Source organism: Camelus ferus, chromosome 6, assembly GCF_009834535.1.
Source record: "Camelus ferus isolate YT-003-E chromosome 6, BCGSAC_Cfer_1.0, whole genome shotgun sequence".
Taxonomy (NCBI): Eukaryota; Metazoa; Chordata; class Mammalia; order Artiodactyla; family Camelidae; genus Camelus; species Camelus ferus.
The window spans coordinates 15149254-15172610 of record NC_045701.1 but is presented as its reverse complement, the minus strand read 5'-3'; the positions used below and the strand labels follow the sequence as shown (position 1 = coordinate 15172610).

The following is a 23357-nucleotide window of genomic DNA, read 5'->3' as shown; positions in this document are numbered from 1 at the left end:
CAGGGACATTCCTGTAAAGTATGAGGTGAGCCTGAATGTACAAATTAATTATAAATAGTCAGTAGAAAACTATTAAATATGTAGGACCATTGCAATGTTGAGCTCACTATCCCTAGTTTAGAATTTGCACTGAATGTTTTCTTTGCTTAATAATTCTGTCAGGACTTGCAGAGCACAAACCTGGTAGAAGTATGCATGGCACTTACTATCGTCAGCCAGATTTTCCCTCGAGAAATGATTCCAGCTGTTCTTCCATTAATAGAAGATAAACTTCAACATTCTAAGTAAGTAAATTATTTTTGGTTAGGTGTCTACACTATGTATTTCAAAAGAAAAATTTATAATCAGAAATTTATTATAACTTTAACTTAATACTACCAGGATAGAGGACATTCTTTGACTGCCTGATATAATGCGAAAATCCCCAGTATCATCATCCTTTGTTTTTCATGTGGGTTTAGAAAAATGTTAGGCAGCTTTCTAAAGTTAAACCCAGAGACAGTGAGGCTTAGTATCAGGAATTTTTGGCTTTCAGTGGTCCTGTTTTCCCCTTGGCTAGATGAGGTTGGTTAATGCCCCTTAGTTTTCACAAAGTTGTTTTGAAGATAAAGTGAAGTAATGAAAAACCACTGGAAATGGGTCATATGCTATGAATACAGAACTTCTATGTATTTGGAATGCTCTTAGATCAAAATTAAAGCATTCAAAGTCTATTGTATAGCCGATAAATAACCCTTAACTTGTATCTTGCTAGTCTTCTCTTGTAAAATTTCTTAACTTTCTCCTTATCAACTTGATTACTTTTTCATCACACTTGGAATTATTTTGTTTTTGACCAAGTGTCTTAACTTCATAACCTTGAAAGCTAGGAATAAGTTTACAATCACTTGCCATTTTTCCTCTGTGATTGTCGTGTTTTAGTTAAATGTACGTTTTTGAGAAAGATTTTTTTTTTTTTTGTTACTCTTAATACTTCTTTATTTTGTATACTTCTTTAAGTCAGTATTTTTAGTGTCTGAGATTATAAAATGTCTTATGGTTTGTATTCTTTAAGAAATCTTGGACCATACATTTTTCAGCTAAAATGGTAACTTTTACTAAGAATTGTAGAATAACTTCATAGGTTTTTCAAGCTTGTTACAATGTTTTATTTATGTCAAATAGAACAAATGACAGGTATGGACAATTAGTTACTAGAAATGAAAGGTTAGCTTTGCTTAGATAATTGCAGGTTGATCTGATCATAGCAGAGCATATTTTTATGAAATTTTTCCATGCCACCACTGTTTCGTAGTCATATTTACTCTTTGTGTGAAATCCTTCTGAGAATTGAATTTTTGCTTATTGTTTCCCATATTCTCTAATCTCAAATCTTGGCCTCTCCTGTCTTCTGCTAGTTAGAGTTTAGACTTTTTGAAACCCTGCTCTTGCCATTATGGCCGTGCGTAACTCCATGCTATGGAGTAAAGAGCTAAAGAAGGTGGGACAGAGCTCCAGGTGGGCCAGTGGATATCACAAGATGTGAGACAGGGCTTAGACCTAACTTTTGAATCCCTAGCTATATTTCTGCAGGCCAGGTCTTTTGATATCTTGTGTTAGTGCCAGCACTTAGGGCCAGGCCTCAGGATTCCTGAGCATGTTCAGAGTTTGTATTCATTTTCTTCACCTCACTTTTACCTACTCTCTCCCAGCACTCATATTGGATAACACCCAGCAGCAGTACATTGGGATGTAGTTTACATTTACAGTATTAACACTAATGGCAAATGTGTTGTTAATCTGCTTTTCTTTCTATGTGAAAAGAATTTTCCATCATGACATAGTTTCCCTGGGAAGATGATGGGTTGCTTGTTTATGCAGAAGCTGGATGACCATTTGTTAAGAATCTTATGAAAGGTATTCTTGAGTAGAACACCCAGGATTGCATTGAATAATCTCATTTTTGAGATTCCATGATTTTAGGTAACAGAAATACTTATTAAGGAACCCTAAAAGTAAATACTTCACTGCTGCTATTGTGAACTGGCAGCATGGTCTGCCAATATGAGGTGCGCAGAAATAGGCATGAGAGAGAAAAACAAGGAATTTACTTCCTTGGAAACTGCATTATGTTCGTAGGATAGCAACTGTTTATTTTTGCTTCTTGTGTGCTAGACATTATCTGTTACAAATGAAGTGCAAGACTTGTGTATACTTTCCTCTTCATTGTAATGAGGTTTTTGAAACATGAGCTGGGCAAGGAGAGGAGTAACATCTTTTAATGTAAGTCCCCCCTATACTCCCCTGCCCCCTAAAGTATTTGGAGTATGTTTGCCCATGATATAAAGAAATATGAAAAGCTAGAATGTTAAGGAGACTTTTAATTTAATAAAAAGACTGTTTAATATTACCAGTCAAAATGACCTTTTACAAATTTAAACTTACTGTGGATTCTTTCCCCAATTTCTAGAGATAACGGCTTTCAGAAGTGGAATTAGGGAATTAAGGAATGTTTCTGTTTGTACTGGTTTTCGAAAGTAATATGCTTATTACCAAAAAATTTTATAACTAGAAAAATATATAACATGGGCAGTTAAAGTCTCTTGAGGTCTTACCCCCTTGAGATAACCACTTTTTATAGTTTGATGAATTAGAATAAAGAATTAATAGTAAATGTATAATTCTTTTTTTCTTTTTAGATTAAGGTAGTAGCTTGTATTTTGAAATCATCTGGTCCATAGTCTTCTCAAATTGAATGCCTGACAGTTCAGATGGTTTATTTAGTTTTTATTTTTTATCTTTAGGGAGATTATACGAAGAAAAGCTGTCCTGGCGTTATATAAATTCCACCTCATCGCTCCTAATCAAGTGCAGCATATCCATATTAAGTTTCGGAAAGCACTTTGTGACAGAGATGTTGGGGTCATGGCTGCTTCCTTGCACATATACCTTAAGATGATAAAGGTAAGTTGCAACTTTGAGCAGGTACTGAGTAGGTACCATTAGAAAAATACAATTGTGGAATTAAAAGAATACTCAACTTACCAAATTTTTTCAGTAAAATGTTTAATTAACATTTTAAAATTTTATTATTGACATTTTAATAGTAAGTTTTGCACATTGTTGATAGCATGAGTAGTAGACATGTTATAGATTTAGTCTGTTTTTTAACGCCTGAAATATTTTCGTGTTACTAAAGAAATATGGAAAAATGGTAGCTCTAGAAGGTGGTTGAAATTTGCAGATTTGTGGTTTTTCGAGCAGTGACTCCCTTTATACAACTTCATGGGATGTATATAATAGCTTATAGAAATGAGGAGAATTGATGGAGGATGTACAAGGCATAGACTGCAGTGTTAACTCCATACATTGACTCTGTGTTAGAGGAGGAAGGAGGGTTGAATGGTACAGTAAAACATTTTTCTAAATGATGATATGGGCTTATACTAATTCAGCCCCTGTGTATTGCCTGAAATCCTTTGTGTCTGAAAGTATATATTTGTGAGAGATTTCGTCATGCCTCATAATGAAATGAAATATGCTTTTGATACCAATTTAAAATTAAAGAACTGAAGATTATCTTCTCTTTTATGCATTGTGTGTTCCAAAATAGTGGGGTATAAATAGATATTAAATCTTAATTTTCCTCTAACATTTATTAAACTTTGAAAGAGCTATTACCTCTCTTCCAAAAATTTGTCCTTGATACATAATAAAAATTACAATGAAGAATCTAACATTCATTTTGAGGAATGTGTATTTAATTTCCCCAGTCCAGACAGATGGTTACTTACAGTTACTTATAGTGGTGATCAATTTGTAATGTATATAAATGTCAAATCACTATGTTGTACACCTGAAACTAATATAATACTGTGTAACAACTATACTTCAGTTAAAAAAAAAAGATGAAAAAAAATTTCTCCGGTCTAAGAGATTAGTCAGGGAATCAAGGCACACTCATTCAGAATCACAAATATCTTCAAATATTGTAGGGTTAATTAATTTTTAATAAGCAGCCTTACTGATTTTTGGGATTTTGGATGTTATTGTAGGCTGTGCTCTTCCACTTAGGACGTCTTTAGTTCAATTACATGATAAGCCTTTTGCAAACAAAGTTTAGAGATGGTAAACAGGCCTTGATTTTCATCAGAAGCAGAGGTATTACTTCTTTTTTTCAGTATGCCAGTTCTTTTCAGTTTTTGCTTTAATTGCTGATACTAGCTATTAAAGTTTCTAAGATGTAATTATAGAACATTTGAAATGTGATTAAACTGTGTGTGGGGACAAGTAAGAGAGTGGTGGGAGTTTTTTGGGGATGACTCAGCTTCAGATCTGGTAGCCAGAGGAGTTTCATCATGGAAGAAATTATGCAAATTAGAGGACTGTTTCATTAACTGTGAACATTAATCTTCTAAGTGAGCATGTATTCAGTTAGATTACATATGGCATTTCAACTAGGTCTCTTTTATTTTTAAGACAGTATTATTAACAGAAAGTTTTTTGTTTTTATTTTATTTTGTTTTGTTTTTGGATGTAGGAGAATTCATCTGCATATAAAGACTTGACTGGGAGTTTTGTAACAATTTTGAAGCAAGTAGTTGGAGGAAAGCTTCCGGTAGATTTCAATTACCACAGCGTACCAGCACCGTGGTTACAGATTCAGCTGTTGAGGATATTAGGACTTCTAGGGAAAGATGATCAAAGGTAAACTATTCTAAGTAAATTTGAGTTTTAAGTTTTAGTCATCTAGAGGTTTCATGATAAACCAGATTTTCCCATTGCTTCATTGGCTTAATAGTGATACTTAAACCACTGTAAGTAGTCTGTAAATTCAGGTTGCTGGGATAATCCTGTGTCTCTGCTTATCTAAATCCTACTCCTAGGGAAAGGTACTTTGAAGTTCCTTATCTTCTTCGAAACTTTCTTAATCATTCTAGTTTGGAGGTTAGGAAACGTTTTCTGTAGACAGGTAATAACTATTTTAAGCTGTATGTTGCCTATGACAGCCTTTCAACTCTGCTGTCGGATATAGCTCAAAAGCAGCCATAAACAGTATATAAATGAGCACAGCTGTGTTCCAAAAAACCTTTTTATAGACATTAAAATTTGAATTTCATATAATCTTTGTGTCATGAAATTCTATTTTGATATTTTTTCTTTTCATTTTTAAATTTATTTATCTATTTTATTTTTTAGTAGAAGTACTGGTGATTGAACCGAGGACCTCGTGCATGCTGAGCATGTGCTCTGCCACTGAGCTATTACCCGCCCCCCATTCTTTTGATTTTTTTTCCCCCAACCATTTAAAAATGCAAAGACAATTCTTAGTCTGAAGCCATATGAAAACAGACATCTGGCCAAGTTAGGCATGCTCACTATAGTTTGCTGACCCTGTTGCTCTAGTTGGAGCAGCTCATTTGCCTGAATTACTCTTTTAGGCAATAATTTTATTAAACTCTTTGAGTGTCTTTCCAATTGTATGTATTTTTTTATATAAACTTTTTTTATTGAGTTATAGTCATTTTACAATGTTGTGTCAAATTCCAGTGTAGAGCACAATTTTTCAGTTATACATGAACATATGTATGTATTTTTTCTAACTTTTAATTTTGCCATAGTTTTTCAAACTTAAAAGTTTCAGGAGTAGTACAAGGAGCTCCCTTTACCTAGATTCATCAATTATTTATCTTTATCATTCTTTCTCTCTCTGTATGTGCATATGTGCACACATATTCTTTTTAATTAAAATTGTTTTTTTCTGAACTGTTAGAGAGCAAGTCCAACTAGATTTTACTCCCTTTGATAGCAAGGAGCGTGGCTTGAGTCCCTGCTGTGTTTCTGTCTTGAGAAGATATTTGCAGTCAGGTTCTGACTTCAGAGATGCGGTTCTGTTTTATGCAGTAGGATGCATTTACATGCTAATTCTTTAGCCTTGCTTTATCAAAAGATTGTCCTCTAGACTATTGCTCCTGGTAATAAAGCCTCCTCAGAGTCATGTCAGCATGCGTCTTCAGTGAGCTCCTGTTGAGCACTAACTGGGTTGTATCACTCTTGGTATTGCTGTTTTACTTTTTTCTGCTGATGAATCTCAACTTTGATTGAAACCTAGGGTGAAAACCTGGAGGTGATGGAGCAGACTCGCATATTAGAAATGTTTGTCTTATTGTGGAGCTCTAGATGGATTTTGCTGGAATTTTGTTTTAAAATCACAAATTTCATAGTAATGCATCCAGACCTCACTGGTCTAAAAAGATTTAATGCCATCATTTGTTGTCAGGAAATAACTTTGGAGGCATTTAGTGAATTTACTAAATTCATTAACTCATTACCTTCCTTCCTTTTTCATGGGTGAATGTGGAAACTTCAAAGATCAGTATGTTGAATAGAGTTTAGGGAGCTCAGCTGAATAGAAATTAGGCTTAATTAAATGAATAAAGAGTGGAACTCTTTTATAATGTTATGGAACTTTAAAATATTTTATCCTTTGTTGTCCCAACTCTAATGAGATGTTTTCTTAACATAGATTTCTTAAGACATGCTTAGATCAATGTGGCAAAGTGAAAATGTTAAGTTCTTTTATTATAGGATTCTAATGCATTTTATTGAAAGAAGTAATTTACTGGAAATTCTCTTATACTTATGGTCTTTTATATCTGTTGTTTGAATATTTTCCTGTGTTTTATGTCTTCTTAGGTTATTAACATTTAACTCAACCATGTCTGCAAATGTTTCCACATTTCATGTGGTTAATTATGGATGCCAGACATTGGCTTTTAAAACTGAGAAACTAGACTGTAATCTAGGTGTAGTATTACCAGATTTGGTGGGGAGGGATTTGTAATGTCTGTTATATGGTTGTTGTCTGTGGAAGAAATGCTTACGTAATAAAATGAGGAATTTTAGAATATGGTTCTGGATTCTCCCTGGGTATTTATACTTCAGTTAAGATGGAATAAAAGTACATGCACTTCAAATTGAATTTTACAGCTGTATATTTGGGAAAAAAATTTTCTGAGAAAGATGTAACATACATGATATGTAATTTGTATAGCCTCAAATTATTTTGGTAGTTCTGTTTGTTTTACAGTATAGTTTCTCTGCAGGGCACTATTGTCTATATTCTATGTTGATGATGGTTTTTTTTCTATTAGTGCTTTTTTAGTTTATAAACCATACAAAAGTATCAGCTGAGAAGCCATAGTTTCACATTGGCCTCTTGGAGAAGACTTTTCTTTGGAGAAGAGGCTTGCAGGCACAGTGCTAGGGCTGTATAAAGTACTGCATGTTTGTACAGTATGTACTTCACCCTAGTTACTGTAACTATAATCAGTTACTTGAGGATGGTACAAATCTGTTAGTTCCACAGAATATAATTTCTTTATATTTAAATGAAAGTTAAAATTTTCTCTCTGAAGAACCTGGTGCTGCTCAAAGAAAGACTAGTATTTGAATACTTTTTAAAATCAGTATTTAAAATATAGATAATATACTGTCTGGAATAATCTGGATATATGAAGTATTACTGTAGTAACTTGAAACAAATAATTCACTACAAAGAAAATATAAAAGATAGTATGTTCAACCAAAGAAAAACCTGATTTGTAAATTAGGTACAGGTTAAGGAAAGAGTTGATTGACTTCTTTTCATTGACTAGTCAGCTTTGATTAAGCAGGAAATTATAACACTCATGAAAAAGAGTGAATGGAATCTTTAAGAAGTGAAATTCCCATAACTTCATAAAATGAATTTCTTTCACTTCTTTTCTGTAGATCCTCAGTTTTAAAGAGAGAGAAGTTTGAAAAACTATGTTTTATTGGGTTATAATACTATAATTCTGCTGCAAATAAAATATCTTTTAAACAGGACAAGTGAACTAATGTATGATGTTCTTGATGAATCCTTACGAAGAGCTGAGTTAAATCACAATGTCACATATGGTAGGTAACATATGTAAATGCTGTTCTAATGACTAATAGTGTTTTCATTATTAAAGCTAAATCTGTGTTAGAATACTGTAAATTCCAATAGAATTTTAAATGTTAATTTTTAAGGGGGTTTCTGGGTTATTATTTTTCACTGGAAGCATTGAATAACTAATAGAAATAATTTGAAATTACAGCATTGTTTCAAATGTTGACCTAAATTTATTATTATAATTGTCTCTCTTTTTATTTTAAGACTTTATTTTAAAGAAAAATTTTCTCTTTATTGAAAATATTCATCAAGCATCTAATTGACTGTGAAGATAACCCAGTAGATCTATTCCATACTGCAGACAGTTCTTAAACCAATCAGTCAACTAGTCAAATATTTCTTAAGTTTTTGTTATTTATCAGGCCCTGTGCAAAATGCTTGGAATACAACTGTGAAGAAAACAATGTTATCACTGAGCTCACAGCCTAGATAGATGGATAGGGGCAGGTACTATAAACATTACAGAGAAGAATTACAAGTTACTGTGCAGAGCATAGCAGCTAGTCTTAGATGAGGGAAGAACAAGGGAGGCTTTTCTGAAAAAGTGATATTTGAGAAGACAACTGAAGGCTGAGTATAATATAGATAAGGATATGGAATAATAACATTATTTTGTGAGGAGACAATAGCTGTTTACGTTAAATACAATTTTAAAAAGTAATTTAGTGATAGGAGACAAGAGTAAGATGTTGGGGAAAAGGTAGGAGAAATAAGAAAAGTAACCAAAAAAGAAACCTTTAGTCTTAATAGCCAGAGGGAGGAACTGTTCTTTATTGATCGGTCTGAGAACACTCATTGAAGAAATTGACATATTTGGAGATATTTAAAAGATAGAAGTAAAGCACTTTGAATTTTGCATGCTATGGGGAAGAGCAGTAGAAGAGGCATTGAAAGATATAACTCAAATGAGAAGTCATATATTAACCTAGTAAAATACCATGAAGGAGGGGATGAAGAGCGTTACTTTTTCTTCCAGACAGTGGTAAACTCTGGATCTTTAAGAACAGTTGTTGTAGAAGTTTAGGGTAAACTAGAGGGCAAACATTGAACTAGTTTACTGTAATAAAAGTGCTTGACAAAAATGCAGTAGGAATAAGAAGAAAAGATTGCATGCATAAGACTAGTACAGGAAAAATAATGCACATGGTAGTGAATTGGGATAGGAAATTTTGAAGGATAGATACATGTTTTGTTTTGCATGTATAAATGGTAGTTAAGGCAATAAGATGGGTTTATTCATTTGTCCAATCAATATTTATTGAATGCCTACAAAACAAAAACTTGATTTGTAAACTAGCTACAGATTGAGGGAAGAGTTGATTGACTTACATATTCCTCCATGCTAAGTGTGGAAGATTAAAGGAAGAATAAGGTAGACACAGGCCCTGCCCTTACGAATGTATAGTGTAATGAACCATTGATATTATCTAGGATCCTACTATGTAATAGAAAGAATAAGGGACCAGAGATAAGGATGACCCTTACTGAGTCAGGTGGTTTGTCTAGGAGCTGTAGGAAGGTCCAGAGAAGTGTCAGAATCTTTGTAGATAGCTAAAGTTAAGTTAGAAAGTTTCGCTTGAGATATAATCATGGTCTAGGGTAGGGTTTGAAAGGCTCTCAAGGAATTCTGCTTAAAATCAGTTAAGAATATGCTTTTTTTCTTGTAGAGATTTTTTTTTTTGGTAATTGACATTTCAGCTTTAATTTTTTTATTTTTTTGAATAGGTAATATATGCACATGGTTCAAAATTCAAAAGGTACAAAAGGGTATACAGTGAACAGTAAGTGTCCTTTTGACCCTTATCACTCACCACCAAGTTCCCCTTCCTGGAGATAACCACTGTTACCTATTCCTTTCGATTTAGAGAATACTGTATACCTGAGGAAGTTTTTTTTCATGTTCTCCATTAGGACATCCTTTTATTAAGATTGCTGGGACCAACACCAACAATTTATTTCTTTGTAGGCTGTCAGTCCAGTGTTTCACCTTGCCACAGAAACTTAGTTTCTGTTGTTTTGTTTATTTCCTTTATTCATCTTTGCATTGTTCTGCATTTTCCCCATATTTGTATTGATACAGTTTATAGCTTACATTGCCTTTATGAATGGTAGAATATTCTCTTGTAACCTTGATATAAATATTTGATTGCTTAAGAATGTGTATTTTAAATTATAAACTTCATAAGGGCAGGGACTGTGTCTGTCTTATTGATGAGAATGTCCCAGTATCTGGCACTGGATTAATCAGTGAGTAATATGTTTTAATTGAATTAAAAGAAGAGAAAGTTATTTTACTTTTATCAGTTACATTATTAGGTTTCAGCTTTAATACTTTCTAAACCATATTTTTGTGGAAGTTCCATTCTTATAAATTACCTTAGTGCCAAATCAAGAAATAAATCACATCAGGGGCATTTATTGAGTATCTGCTATGTGCCAGGCATTGTATAAAGTGATTTGAAGAAGTGAAAATGTAATCTTTGCCTTCAAGGAATTTACAGTATAATGGAAAAGATTATTTATGCGGTCATAATGCCAGTATAAGGCAGAATGTGAAGGGGAGGTGCAGGGAATAAATATTACAGGAGTCCAGAGGTGGTAAAGATCTCTGTGGCCTTCAGGGCACAGAAGGATTTTTTGATATAATAGGACTCTGAAAGGTAGGTAGGATTAAAATAGCCAGAAGGGAGACTGAAGGGAGTTCTAAGCAGAGGGAACATGAAAGATTGTGTAGAATGGAGAATGTTTAGAACAGTTTCAGAGAACAGTGACTCACCACCCTCATTGGACGATTTGTAGTGGGAGCAGTGGAAAGGCCATATTGTGGAGGTCCTCTCATAGCAGCCAAGTGAGTTTGGACTTCATACTGTATAAATACAGAGGTATGGAATAGTTTTGGGCAGGGTAAAGATAAGATGAGAATGACCTTAGTCAACTATGTAGTGAATTGGAAGAATTATATAAAATGAAGTTCAAGGGATAGAACCATCAAAAGAAGATAGAAGTATTTTCCTTGTTTTTCCCACTAAGTACACAAGACTCTGAAAGGTGGATGAAGAAGGTAGAGTAGTTAGGAACCTTGTCTTGTAAGGAACGACCTTGGCATGCAAGGAATGACAGCAAGGTGAGTACCCTGGGTTTTCTTTTTGCCTCATATACCCCAGACTGGGTACTGGAGAGCCAGCAGTCTGGAAATGCCAACAGGCACAGATAAAAATGCACCAAAAAAAGTCTGCTCTCCAGTCAAAGGGCTAAGAAAAGAAGGGCAGACTAGCAAGATAGAAAACTTTTAGACAGTAGCCCCTCTATGGCAATCAAGCACCACACAGGAAAAGCTATGGACCACCCACAGCAGCAAAGACTGAGTAGAGAGTCAAGGTTTCCACCCTCACCAGATATAATGAGGTGCCCCAACCCTCCTATGGGGCTGGTGGTGGAGAAGCCCAAGAGGGGAGCTGCAGTTTCATCTCTGCCAGGTTTTAAGGGGGGCCCTTCTGTTAGTGGAGATGTGGGAAGGCTGGATTTCGCATTATCCAGGAGTAGGGGATAATGAGGTACCCCTCCCATCTTTACTGAAGTGGTGTTAGAAGCAGCTTATTAAAAGAGTCAAGGCTTTTACCACTGGTCACACATATTGGGGCCAACCCCATTAATCTCAGTAGAGACCACATAGGGAGCAGTAATGGGGTGCCCCTCCCTCTCTACCAAGCGAGATACTCCCATCCCCCACCCAGAAGGAACCAGGATTCCCTCCCTCTCTAAGGAGGCAGAGTGGAGAATCTGGACTACTACCCTCACTGGGCGGTACCCCCATCTCCTTGCCAGAGTGGTAACGGTAGATAACTCACTTAAAACTGAAGTCTGGTCTGAAGGATAAGGTGCCAGTAGAAGTTCTTCAAATTTTGTGCGTAATCCAACCCCAGATATCTATGATAAAGTCACAGTGTCACAAATGTTAGGACATTACTAATTTTTAATTTGGTAATTTTTACTTGATGGTGTTTTTGTTAGGACTTGGGTTGCACCGGAGGAGTAAACAAAGCTCCCTGTTGCGTTTTTTCATTTAGAAATCCTTAGAGGTGCTTTTCTTTTAACCACTGCAGTGAAAAGACAGCAGAGTGACTGCTTTTTCATTTATGGACTTATACTCAGATTTTTGCAGAGATGGAGAATAAAGGGACTTGGCCTCTAAATTATTTAAAAGTAATAAAAACCTATTAAGTTCATTTTCAGCTTATTTATGCCTGTTGACTAATAAATGCATTTTTTGAATATTAAACTAGGTTTTAGAAATCTTATGAGCATCTGAATATAAAAGTTTAAATTTTAGGTGGATAATGAGAAGCTTTTGTTAGTAAAACATTTTGATAGCAGGAGAGCTCTGAATAGCAGAAATCCATAAAGGAAAAATATGTCAGTTATGATAGAAAATGAAGCATCATCATTTTTAATCTTTCTTAGGACTTTCACATAGCTTCAAGGTTTGGCATACTTTTTCTGAAAAGGGGACCAGATAGTAAATATTTTAGGCTTTGTGTAGATTATATAGGTTTCTGTCATACATTTGCCTTTTTTTTAAAAACAACATTTAAAAATGTAATTGTACACCTAAAGCTAATAACGTTATATATCACTTACATCTCAAAAAATGTAAAATCATTCTTAGTTCATAGAAATAGGCTCAGGGCTGGATTTATTGGTAGTTTTTCTGCTCCTGGCTGAGTTGATTAGTCAGTTGCCTAAAGGCTCTCTTTATTTAGTTCATTAAGTCATTAAGTCAGCTTTTTCATAGCACAGAGTAAAGACATTTTACAGCATAACATCTGAATATATAAAGTATCTTTTTAGGTTCATTTGACTTACTATGTAGATTTTCCTTTAATCAAAGTCAGTTCCCTTTTTAAAGAGAGGTTTATTTCTTTAAAATGTTTATTTCTGATTTTTTTCCTCTCCTTTAGGAGGTGTTTGTTTTTGTAAAGTTTTTGACTCAAAACTTATGTGTGTATCAATTGATAGGCACCTTAGCAGTGTAAAATCATAGCTAGTTGAATATTCAGGATCTACCTTATATCTTGTATAGGAAGAAAATGTTTTAAGCTTTTAGAAATGGAGCAGGAGTGATTCTATCAAAGATATGATATGCTTCAACTTGTAGTAGAACTGTCTTTAAGTCTGCTGATTCTGTCTCACTTCTCATACTGTGATTCCACAGGACGTGAAGGTGCCTCAGTGATTGTTCTTTATGATGGCAAAGCTCCAGCTCTTTGACTCATGCTCTTTAAGAGAGTTTAAAATTTTTTTTGTGTCTACTTTGATCCTCTATTATAGTTATCAGATCTTTGACAATATAAGAAAATCAAATTTGAACACTATCAGGATGTTCAGTAGATCTTCTGTATCCTTGAAGGTTAATTTTTAAAAAGTGACCTATTTGAGTAGTGACTCTATTTTGAAATAAATGCTAGAGCACACTAAAATGATTATATTAAAATAAACCACTTTGAAATAAATTCCATATACGGTTTCTGTGTATAAGTGGTAAAACTGTCTGGGAATAAATTATTTTGAAGAATTCAAGGAGTATTGGAAATACCTATTTACATAGGAACAATGAATACATTACTTTGTGTCCATTAGAATGTGAGTTCCTTGGGGGCAGAGGTTTTTGTCACTGCTGTATCCATACTAGTAGAACAATGTCTGGTTCATAGGAGGGTTCAGAAAATACTTGTTGCATGAATGAATATGTCATTCTTATCCTTTAATATATATATAACTCTTTTTAAGTTGTACTGTGGTGATGTAATCCTAATAACTGTGTAAGCCTGAAAATAGTAAATTTTATGTCTTTGAAAAATTTCCGTAAATAAGATTTTTGACTAAAACTGACCTTTTGATTAGTTTGTTTTGTTATGAGTTCTATACAAATATGTTCTTTTATTATGCCTTAATAAGATCCCTGATATTTTTATATTTTATTTCTCTAGCTATTCTGTTTGAATGTGTGCATACAGTTTATTCTATTTATCCCAAATCAGAATTACTTGAGAAGGCTGCCAAGTGCATTGGAAAATTTGTTTTGTCACCTAAAATAAATCTCAAATATTTAGGTAAGATGGTTGGTCCTTTTGATGGAAATTACAAAGAGAGCTTTTTGAAATTTGCTAGCTATTTGTTTTAAGTCACTTTCCATAATGTAATCTTTGTTTCTAGGACTGAAGGCTCTTACCTATGTTATCCAACAGGATCCTACTCTGGCTCTTCAACACCAGATGACAATAATTGAATGCTTAGACCATCCTGATCCCATTATTAAAAGAGAGGTAAACTGGCATCATGAGTAGTGTACATCAAGTGTTATAGTTTTTAAACTTTTTGTTGGTATTATGGAGAGAGAGTAAAGTAGGCAGTGTGTATGTGTGTGTATGTGTATATGTATATGTCATGTATTTTAACTTTCGAGTGCATTTTGTTCTTTCTACTAAAGTTTATGGAACTTCTCTAAAAAGTATTTGTGTCAGTATCCACAAGAATGGTTTTAAGTTACAAGTTGGAGGAGTTAGGTCCAGTTACCTGTATAGGATTCATTAATATCTTTTTGGTCCAAGAACTGTATCAGTAGAAGATCTGAATTCCATTCCCAGATCTTCATATTAGTACAATTTTAAGATGTAATTTGTGATGATTAAAAAATTTTTGTTATTTTCTTTGACATCTATAAAATGGGTAATACATCTCCTATTAAATATGTAGGAATGTTGAAAGAATTAATAAAGATATCCCTAAAATTATTTGAACTTATTGGAAAGAAAGGTGTATAATTTACTTTTTTTTTTTCCAACTTTTTCCTTAGACAAAATTGCTTCAGTATCTGCTTGAGTGTCTATGTATATATATCTATTAATTCTCATGTAGAGAAATCTCTTCATTTAAAATGGTATATGGGATCTAGTTAACAAGAGTGGATACTTTTATTTTTGATTTTAAAAATAATAAAAAGAATCTACTAAACACCTAAATTACTTAAAAGCAATGAATTAAAAGTTGAGAGAACACTGTATTGCATTAAATAGTTGTAATTTTTAAAAGATAAGATGAGTTTTGAATTTTAAAAGGTACTAGTTTTAAAACAAAGTACGTATTTATAAATATATATATCTACATGTATATGCATGTATATATATATGTTTTACATTCATATTTATTGTCTTCTGAAAACTGTTACCTGCCTTGACTGAATCCAGGAAGTTTACAAATGTACTAATTGTTATGTGTAGACATTGTGGAAAATGACAAGGTACCATGGGACAGTAACAAATAATTACATGGCTCTTCCACTTTGAACAGATATAGAGCATGCATTTTCTTTGTGTGGTTAACTACTAAATTGAACAGTGTTGACTTAGGTACAGTTTTCTTATTGCTATATTTAATTACTGGGCTCTCATTTTAAAATGAGAGTCAAAGGGAAATTAGACAACTTTTAAATTTATCAAGTCTGACCTGTTTGGTGCATTACCTGCAGTGAGAAGAGTAGTTTGAATTCTTTGGAGAAGGTGCTATCAGAGGTACCCCAAGAAGGCACTTCAGTACCGTCTCCTCAATGCCACTCTCACTAACCTCTATCAGCAATTATATGGCAAGAACTTTGGTCCTTGGGTATTGGAGTGACCTGTTGTTTGGGGCTGTGAGTCCCCTTTACCTTATTTTATTACCTTTCTTTTTCTTCAAGGAAAAAAAAGGCAAGAAGGAGCTAACAGAAAAGACCTCTAGCCATGCAAATCCTTATAGCCCATTTAGTCCTGGGAATGTTAAATTTCATGGTCTTAGAGTAGGAAGTAAATTTAGTATAGATTATCTAAAAATACAGAACATACAGTTTAGAGTCTACAGGAAGCATGTCTGAAGCATCTTCAAAAGTTGAAAACTACTGATGGAGGGACCTGTGTATTTATAGATTTTAAATGGTGTTAAGGATTAACTGGAACAGTTTTAAAAAAAATTCAAAATCTGTTATCCTTTGTACTTGAAGTCCTGGGTGTTAGGATTGAAAAATTAGAAAGAACCCTAAAAATATTTTGAATGCATTTGACAAGTATGATATGTAGAAATTTTCTTGCAGTTTGTACTGTTGATCCTGAAATGCCAGTAAATGATACTTTCTCATTATTGTCCTTGTCTCATACTGATTTCTGGGAACTATGATATTTTTAGAACTTTAATGTAGGGCCTTAGAAAGCCAGCCAAATGGGGGCTTATTCTGGTACTGGTCTTTCTTCGTCTTGCTTGAGGCACCAAGAGATATATTCCTCAGCCCTGAGAAAGTAGCTATAAAACTTCTTTGAAATCTGAGATTCTGAATATAGGCCCTGCTGGGCTTTGAAACACTTGAGCTTTGTCCATACATTAAAGACCATTTGCCCTTAGCAGACAAACCCATGCAAGTGCTGTTTTTTGTCATTTGGGTAGTGTGGAAAAAGCAGTTTGCAAGGCAGGATTTTTATATATATGTGTGAGTGTGTGTATGTATATGCACATGTACAGCACACAGGGATAAGTAATGTAGATTTAAGAAGCTGTTATGTTTTTAGAAAACATAAACCTTTTAATTTTTTAGTCTTCACATGGCCTTTAATGTAGAGATGTCAAATCATAATTACATCAATAGAATGCTTTTAGACTTTGGAATTAATCATAATTGGGACTTTTTTTTGGACAATAGTTTTACCTTTCTTAACTTCTATTCCGGTTGAAATGTGCATTTCTTGAGCGCCTATTAACTGACAGTTGATTTACAAAAAAGTAAAAGAATGAACCGTTATAAGCCTATATATTACTGTATTTATTGGTGTTGTCATGCATAGTGTCATAATACTGTTTTTATTTCTGTTTCTTGAATAGACTCTGGAACTTCTTTACAGAATTACTAATGCACAGAATATAACAGTGATTGTCCAGAAGATGCTTGAATATTTACATCAAAGCAAAGAAGAATATATTATTGTCAATTTGGTTGGCAAAATAGCTGAGCTGGCTGAGAAATATCCTTTGTTTGGACCACAAGTCATTCAATACCTTTAGTTACATAATGATTTTATAGACATGGTTACTAGCAGGTTGAGTTCAGAGACACAGCAATAACTTCCATTCCTGATATTGAGGCCTTTCTTGTTGTCAAAAAAAGAAAATTGAATTTGTGTAGACTTCTTAGGGGATGACTTTTTTCCTGGTTCTTTTCATTCCATTGGTATTATCAGCAGGAAGATACCAGAATCTCTGTGTGATCCGTCTTTCAGTCCCTTCTTGTCTTTGACTTTACTTCCTACTCAGTTTCTTTTCTGAGTAAAAGTTCATACTGTTTTGGGGAGATACGTGGGGCACAGAGGATCAGGATGCTAACATTTATCCTTTATTGTTTAAACTGGAAATTGTCACAATAAAGTAGTTGGGAACTCTATTCACATGTGACTTTCCTTGAGTCAGAGGAACTTTACAGATCACAAGGATATTCCATTCTTTTTAAGATGTCTGCTGTTTAAATCTGAGATTGAATGAATGAATAATGTTGATCAAATTATCTTGGAAATTGCCTAAGTATAGTTTTGTCCTGCCAGTGCTATAGTTCTGGCCAGCAGAGTGATAGAACTTTAGAACTTAAGAGGACCAAATTAGAAAAGAGAATAAACAACTTGTTCAGATAGATGTGCCACAACGTTTAGCCTCCCTGAAGTATATATCATTTTCCTTTATGTATTTGTCCATAGTTAGCTGAAACATTTCTTTAAATTATTTCACTTTTGTTTATTGGATACCTATTACGTGCAAGATAGTATGCTAAATAAAGCAACATGAACTTGGTTTATTAGGGTTATTAAATGAACTTTTACTGAGCACCTATTTTACATTAAGCTGGAGTCCAAAACAGTTTATTGATAGAGGTTAAAGGTATAAATGCTGAACTAGGATGAATTGAAGTGTTTTTTGTTTGTTTGTTTTGAGGGTTATTTTTTTTAAAGGTTGATACAGAAAGGATAATTTTAGTAAGTGGCATTTGGAAGTGTACTTGTTCTTAACACTGTGGACACATATGCTCCTGATAATGCGTGGTTTATTCAGACAATGAATGCTGTGTTTTCAGTGGGAGGAGATGTAATGCATCCTGATATTCCCAATAACTTTCTCAGACTGTTAGCAGAAGGTTAGTAAACTATTGTGTTCTGCAATGTAAAGATTTTAAAATTAAGTGCTTTTATTACAGAGTCCTTAGAGAATTTAGAGGAAATTAAAATATGTCTCAATTTCTTTGTAGGTTTTGATGATGAAACAGAAAATCAACAATTAAGGCTTTATGCAGTTCAGTCTTATCTCACTTTACTAGATGTGGAAAATGTGTTCTATCCACAGAGGTTTCTTCAAGTTATGAGCTGGGTGAGCAGAGTACATTAAATTGTAAATGTTTATAACATTATTTTTTATAAAACCAAATGCTAACAGCATTATTTCTTCAGAAATCATTCAGTTCTACTCAGCTAACTCTTTCAGCTGTCAGTTTTCTTCCCCAGTGGCCACCTTCTGTCACTTAACTATTTAATTGTCTATTCATTCTCACTGCCATCTCACTTGGCTGGTCTTTTATATATGGGTACTTATTTGCATGTCTGTCTGTTTCTGCAATACATCTGTTGTGTTTTCTATGTGAATCTATATTTGAATATGTGAATACTCATGTATCTGTGTTATGTTAGTTTTCTATGTTGCATAGTAATGTTACCACAAAATTAGTGCTTAAAACAACATACTTGTGTTATCTCACAGTTTCTGTGGGTGAGGAGTCCAGGCATGGCTTAGCTGGGTTCTCTGCTTAGGGTCTTTCAGGGTTGTAATTAAGGTGTCACTTGGGGCTGCTCTTTCATCTGAAGCTTGACTAGTAAAGAATCTGCTTCCAAACTTACATGTGGTTGTTGGCAAAATCAGTTTGCTTTTTCTGATATCCTTGCCAGCATTTATTACTTGTAGAGGTTTTTTATAATAGTCATTCTCACAGGTATGAGGTGATAATCTCATTGCTGTTTTGATTTGCATTTCTCTAATAATTACCGATGTTCAGCATCTTTTCATGTCCTTGTTGGCCTTCTGTATATCTTCTTTGGAAAAATGTCTGTTTAGGTCTTCTGCCTATTTTTTGATTGGGTTATTTGTTTTTTTGATATTGAGTTGTATGAGTTATTTGTAAATTTTGGACCCCTTGGTGGTCACATCATTTACAAATATTTTTTCCTATTCCATAGGTTGTCTTTTCATTTTGTTGATGACTTCCTTTGCTGTACAAAAGCTTTTAAGTTTGATTATGTCCCATTTGCTTATTTTTGCTTTTACTTCTTTTGCCTTAGGAGACAGATCCAAAAAAAATACTGCTATGATTTATGTCGAAGTGTTCTGCCTTTATTTTCTTCTAGGAATTTTATGGTTTCAGGTCTTACATTTAGGTTTTTAATCCATTTTGAGTTCATTTTTATATATAGTGTGAGGAAATATTCTAATCTCATTGTTTTATATTTAGCTGTCTAGTTTTCCAGCACCACTTACTGAAGAGACTAGCTTTTCTCCATTGTGTATTCTTGTCTCCTTTGTTGTAGATTAATGGACCATAAGTGCATGGGTTAATTCCTACATTTTGATCTTGTACCCTGCAATCTTGCTGAACTCACTTATTAATCTAGAAATTTTTTTGTAGGTTTCTTGAGACCATGTTAAAAAATTTTTGCATCTCTGTTCATGAAGTGTATTGGTCTGTAGTTTTCAAATTTTTTCCTACTCTATCTGTTTGGTTTTGGTATCAGGATAATACTGGCTTCATAAAATGAGTTGAGAGTGGTCTTTCCGCTTCTATTTTCTGGAAAGGTTGTGTAGAATGATGTTGTTTCATTTTTTTAAGTGTTTCGAAAATTTCCTGTTATTTTTCCTGTTGCAGATTTCTAGATGGTTTCCATTGTCAATAGAGAAAATACTCTATAATTTCAGTTCTTTAAGTTTGTTGAGGTTTATTTTATGGCCTAAGATATAGTCTGTCTTGTTACATGTTCTGTGAGTGCCTGAAAAGAATGGGTATTCTGCTTATTGTTGAGATATGTGTTCTATAAATGTCGATTAAATTCTTTTGGTGATGGTATTGAAACAGCGTGTAGAGATCCGTAACTGTGTGGCCACCACTGATACTGAAGGGGTGGCCTCATTATCTGAGCCACCTTACTTTCTATTAGGCTTCCCCTTACATCACCCCAGCAGAGAGGGGGAGGGCTACCTCTTTATACTTAGGTGGAGGTGAAGTACAGGCTTCCTATGTGGTCTTCACAGACACTGCAGAGGAGTGGGCCTTTTTTACAGCCTGATGAGGATGAAAGTCCTGGCTTCCACTCGCTCTCTCTGTAATCACCCATGTTGGGAAGTTGGAGTGCCTCTAACAGCCTGGAGGGGTGAAAGTCTTGGCTCTCCTCTCCATTTCACTTTTGCTGCTGTGGGAGGGACTAGTTTTTTCTGTGGGGTGCTTGACTGGGGTAGAAAGATTTTTGTCTAAAAGTTTCTGTCTTCGTGGCTCTTTGGCTGGAGGGCAGACTTTTCTTGGGACTTTTTTGTCTGTGCCTATTGGTGTTTCTAGATGCTGGCTCTCCAGCATCTAGAGTATATAAGGCAACAGTTAAGCTAGGGTATATGAGGCAACAGATAAGGGTATATGAGGCAACAGATAAGCCACTGTATTGTTCCTTAGGTACCATGGTCCTTTGTGATCTGCCTTCTTTTCTCTACCTTTCAAAGTCTTTTTATGTGTGTTGTATGTATAATATCAAGTGTTTTTCAGTATACTTAGCAGGAAGATTAGGGGGGAAATGCATCTACTCTATCTTTTCAAAAGCTTAAGTCCATTGATTTTTGAACTGAGTTTTAGGTTACCTGCTCTTCTAAAGCTATCTCCCATCTTTTATTAAACCACTCAAAAAATTACCTAATTATTTGAGGACTGAACTTATGTAGTCCTATTTTCCTATTTCTTTTTTTTCCCTCTTCTTGTTACTAACTATAGATCTCCTCTTGCCTATCACCTTACCTCCCTGTTTTTTTCTTGCTGGTCCAAATATTACACTAAAGATATGAAAATGCTTTATAAATACCATTTAGGAAAGATCTCATACTCCATAAATTAAAACTGTTAAGTTTATTAATGATTCTTAGACCAATGGGGTTATGTATCACTTGAGTAAGTTAGATGTAGGAAAGAATACATAACAGATCAGTGTTCCTCAGAGTTTCTTCTGTGGATCATCTGCATCAGAATCAGCTGATGCTTGTTCAGAATGTATATTTGTAGATCCCCACCACAGACATACTAAATCAGATTATCTGGGGGCAGAGCCTAGAAATCTATTTTTATGAAACACCTCAGGTTGCTCTTACGCATATTAGCATGTGAGAACCACTTGCTTAAATGCTTAATGGAAAATAATAACAGAATGTGAAAGTGCTTGTAAAAACCAACATCTAAACCTGGAAGTTCAAAAGAAAGCTAACTTGTAAAGGTATGCTGCTTCAATATATTGTTAACGATAAAGATGTGGAAAACCTTTTTGTGTTTAGTTCCAATTCTTGGTGTAATTTTGGTCCTAAAATGTACAATTGTATCTTAAATAATTTCTTCACCATGAGAATATGTTTAATCTAGATTATATTTACTCCAGCAGTAGGTTTTGTGTAGATTTCTGAATATGGATGCTGTATAACTTGATATTTGTGTATATATACATATCTCTTTGTTTTACTCATAGGTGTTAGGGGAGTATGCCTACCTCTTAGGTAAGGAAACACCAGAGGAAGTTATAACCAAGCTCTACAGGTTACTTATGAGTGACTCCATTTCTTCAGAAACAAAAGCCTGGTTAATTGCTGCTGTGACCAAATTGACACCGCAAGCACACTCTTCTAATATAGTTGAGAGATTAATCCAGGAATTTACCACATCTTTGGATACTTGTTTGAGACAGCATGCGTTTGAATTAAAACATCTAAATGAAAATGTGGAATTTATGAAGAGCTTGCTTCCAGTTGATAAGAGTTGTGAAGATATGGTGGTGAGACATTTGTGTTCCATCTTTTTAAAAATTCCATTATCTTTAAACAGAAAAATTCTTGCATTTGTGTTGTATCTGGAATATATCAGAATGTAGTTTTGTAGCACTTAAGATGAAGGTTGGAGTTTTTCTCACATTAGTATGAGAGAGAATTTGAGAGCTCCATTCAGTAGTGATTCTAAATAGTCAGGATAACTAATTTTTTCTGGAGAAATGCAGTGAAGGGATTTATATTCTCTGACAGTCTCTTTTAGTATATAGTAATTTGAGAATTTTTAATTTTTATTCCCTTTGAACTTCTTGAATATGCCATTTTATTATTACTCTTTTTTGTTTGAGACTGTAGGGGAAAAAAAACAGTTCTCCATTTTATTTTGTCCATCTACTATCAAAATCTTTACCGCTTTGGAACCTGATCGCCCACCTTCCCTTCTCCCACCTACTTTCAGCCACTGCCCCTTTTAACCCAAAGTGCTCAGTTACTGCTCACCTCTGAATTTGTACCCGTCTCTCCTTCATGTTGGTATAAATCTGACAACTTACAAAAGAAAGTCAGATTTGTTCAAATTTTTATGTTCGATGTAATACAGTTAAGAAAGAAGAGAGGATGTCCACTAATTCTGACTGAAATGTTCATGGCTTGTATTAATTTTGAACCTTTGTTCATTAATTTTTTTCATTAGCTCCTGAAGGCTAGAGGCCTTGCTTTGACATTTGGTAGGTATTCCAGAGACTATATGAATAAATGTACTATACATAGTATTAAACTAGGAGGTAACTATACTTTCCTTTCTTCCAATAGAAGATAATGATGACATAGCTTTAGCTCTTAAGAATCTTATGGAAATGAAACCTTTCCGAATTCAGAGTGTAATATGCCAGTTAAATGTTTGAGAATTATCTGCTGTTCTCAATGATCTGAGCTGCTTGCATACCCTTGGCTAAACCAAGAAAAGCAAATCTGTGGTTTGTCAAGTCATCACTGCTATATCCTCTTGTGAATCTCATTTTTCTTTTTCTCCTCACTTTTTCTTTTCTCTTTTCCCCCTTACTCTTTCTTCATCTCTTATTTCTTTTTATTAATCATTCTCTTGTACCTTTTTTATTCATGTATTTGTTGAAATTAAGTAATTTTTCACAGATTTATGAAAAATGTTTTTAGGTAGAAGGGAATAGGATAGTTAAAGGTACTGTAGGAAGCTGAATAATGGACCTCCCCAAGATTCACACCTTAATCCCTGGAACCTGAGCATATGTTACTTTATATGGTAAAGGGAACT

At 34.1% G+C, this 23357-nt stretch overlaps 1 protein-coding gene and 1 long non-coding RNA gene across 3 annotated transcripts in view; one reads left to right on the top strand and one right to left on the bottom strand.

The window, feature by feature from the left end:
* The window catches only part of AP4E1 (adaptor related protein complex 4 subunit epsilon 1), a 54742-nt gene that overhangs the window by 9681 nt on the left and 21704 nt on the right, over positions 1–23357 (top strand). For both annotated transcript variants that reach the window (XM_032481204.1, XM_006181311.3), the window contains exons 5-14: positions 163–284; positions 2784–2943; positions 4520–4686; positions 7847–7920; positions 13945–14067; positions 14171–14280; positions 16859–16998; positions 18043–18155; positions 18267–18385; positions 21775–22077. In XM_032481204.1, coding sequence (XP_032337095.1) covers positions 163–284; positions 2784–2943; positions 4520–4686; positions 7847–7920; positions 13945–14067; positions 14171–14280; positions 16859–16998; positions 18043–18155; positions 18267–18385; positions 21775–22077 — 1431 coding nt within the window. The remainder of the gene's footprint in view (positions 1–162; positions 285–2783; positions 2944–4519; positions 4687–7846; positions 7921–13944; positions 14068–14170; positions 14281–16858; positions 16999–18042; positions 18156–18266; positions 18386–21774; positions 22078–23357) is intronic.
* On the bottom strand, positions 4038–23298 carry LOC116664110. Its single transcript, XR_004320458.1, has 3 exons — positions 23013–23298; positions 9872–9874; positions 4038–4048 (listed from the first exon to the last, which is right to left on the bottom strand). It is a non-coding gene; the product is annotated as an uncharacterized LOC116664110 (long non-coding RNA).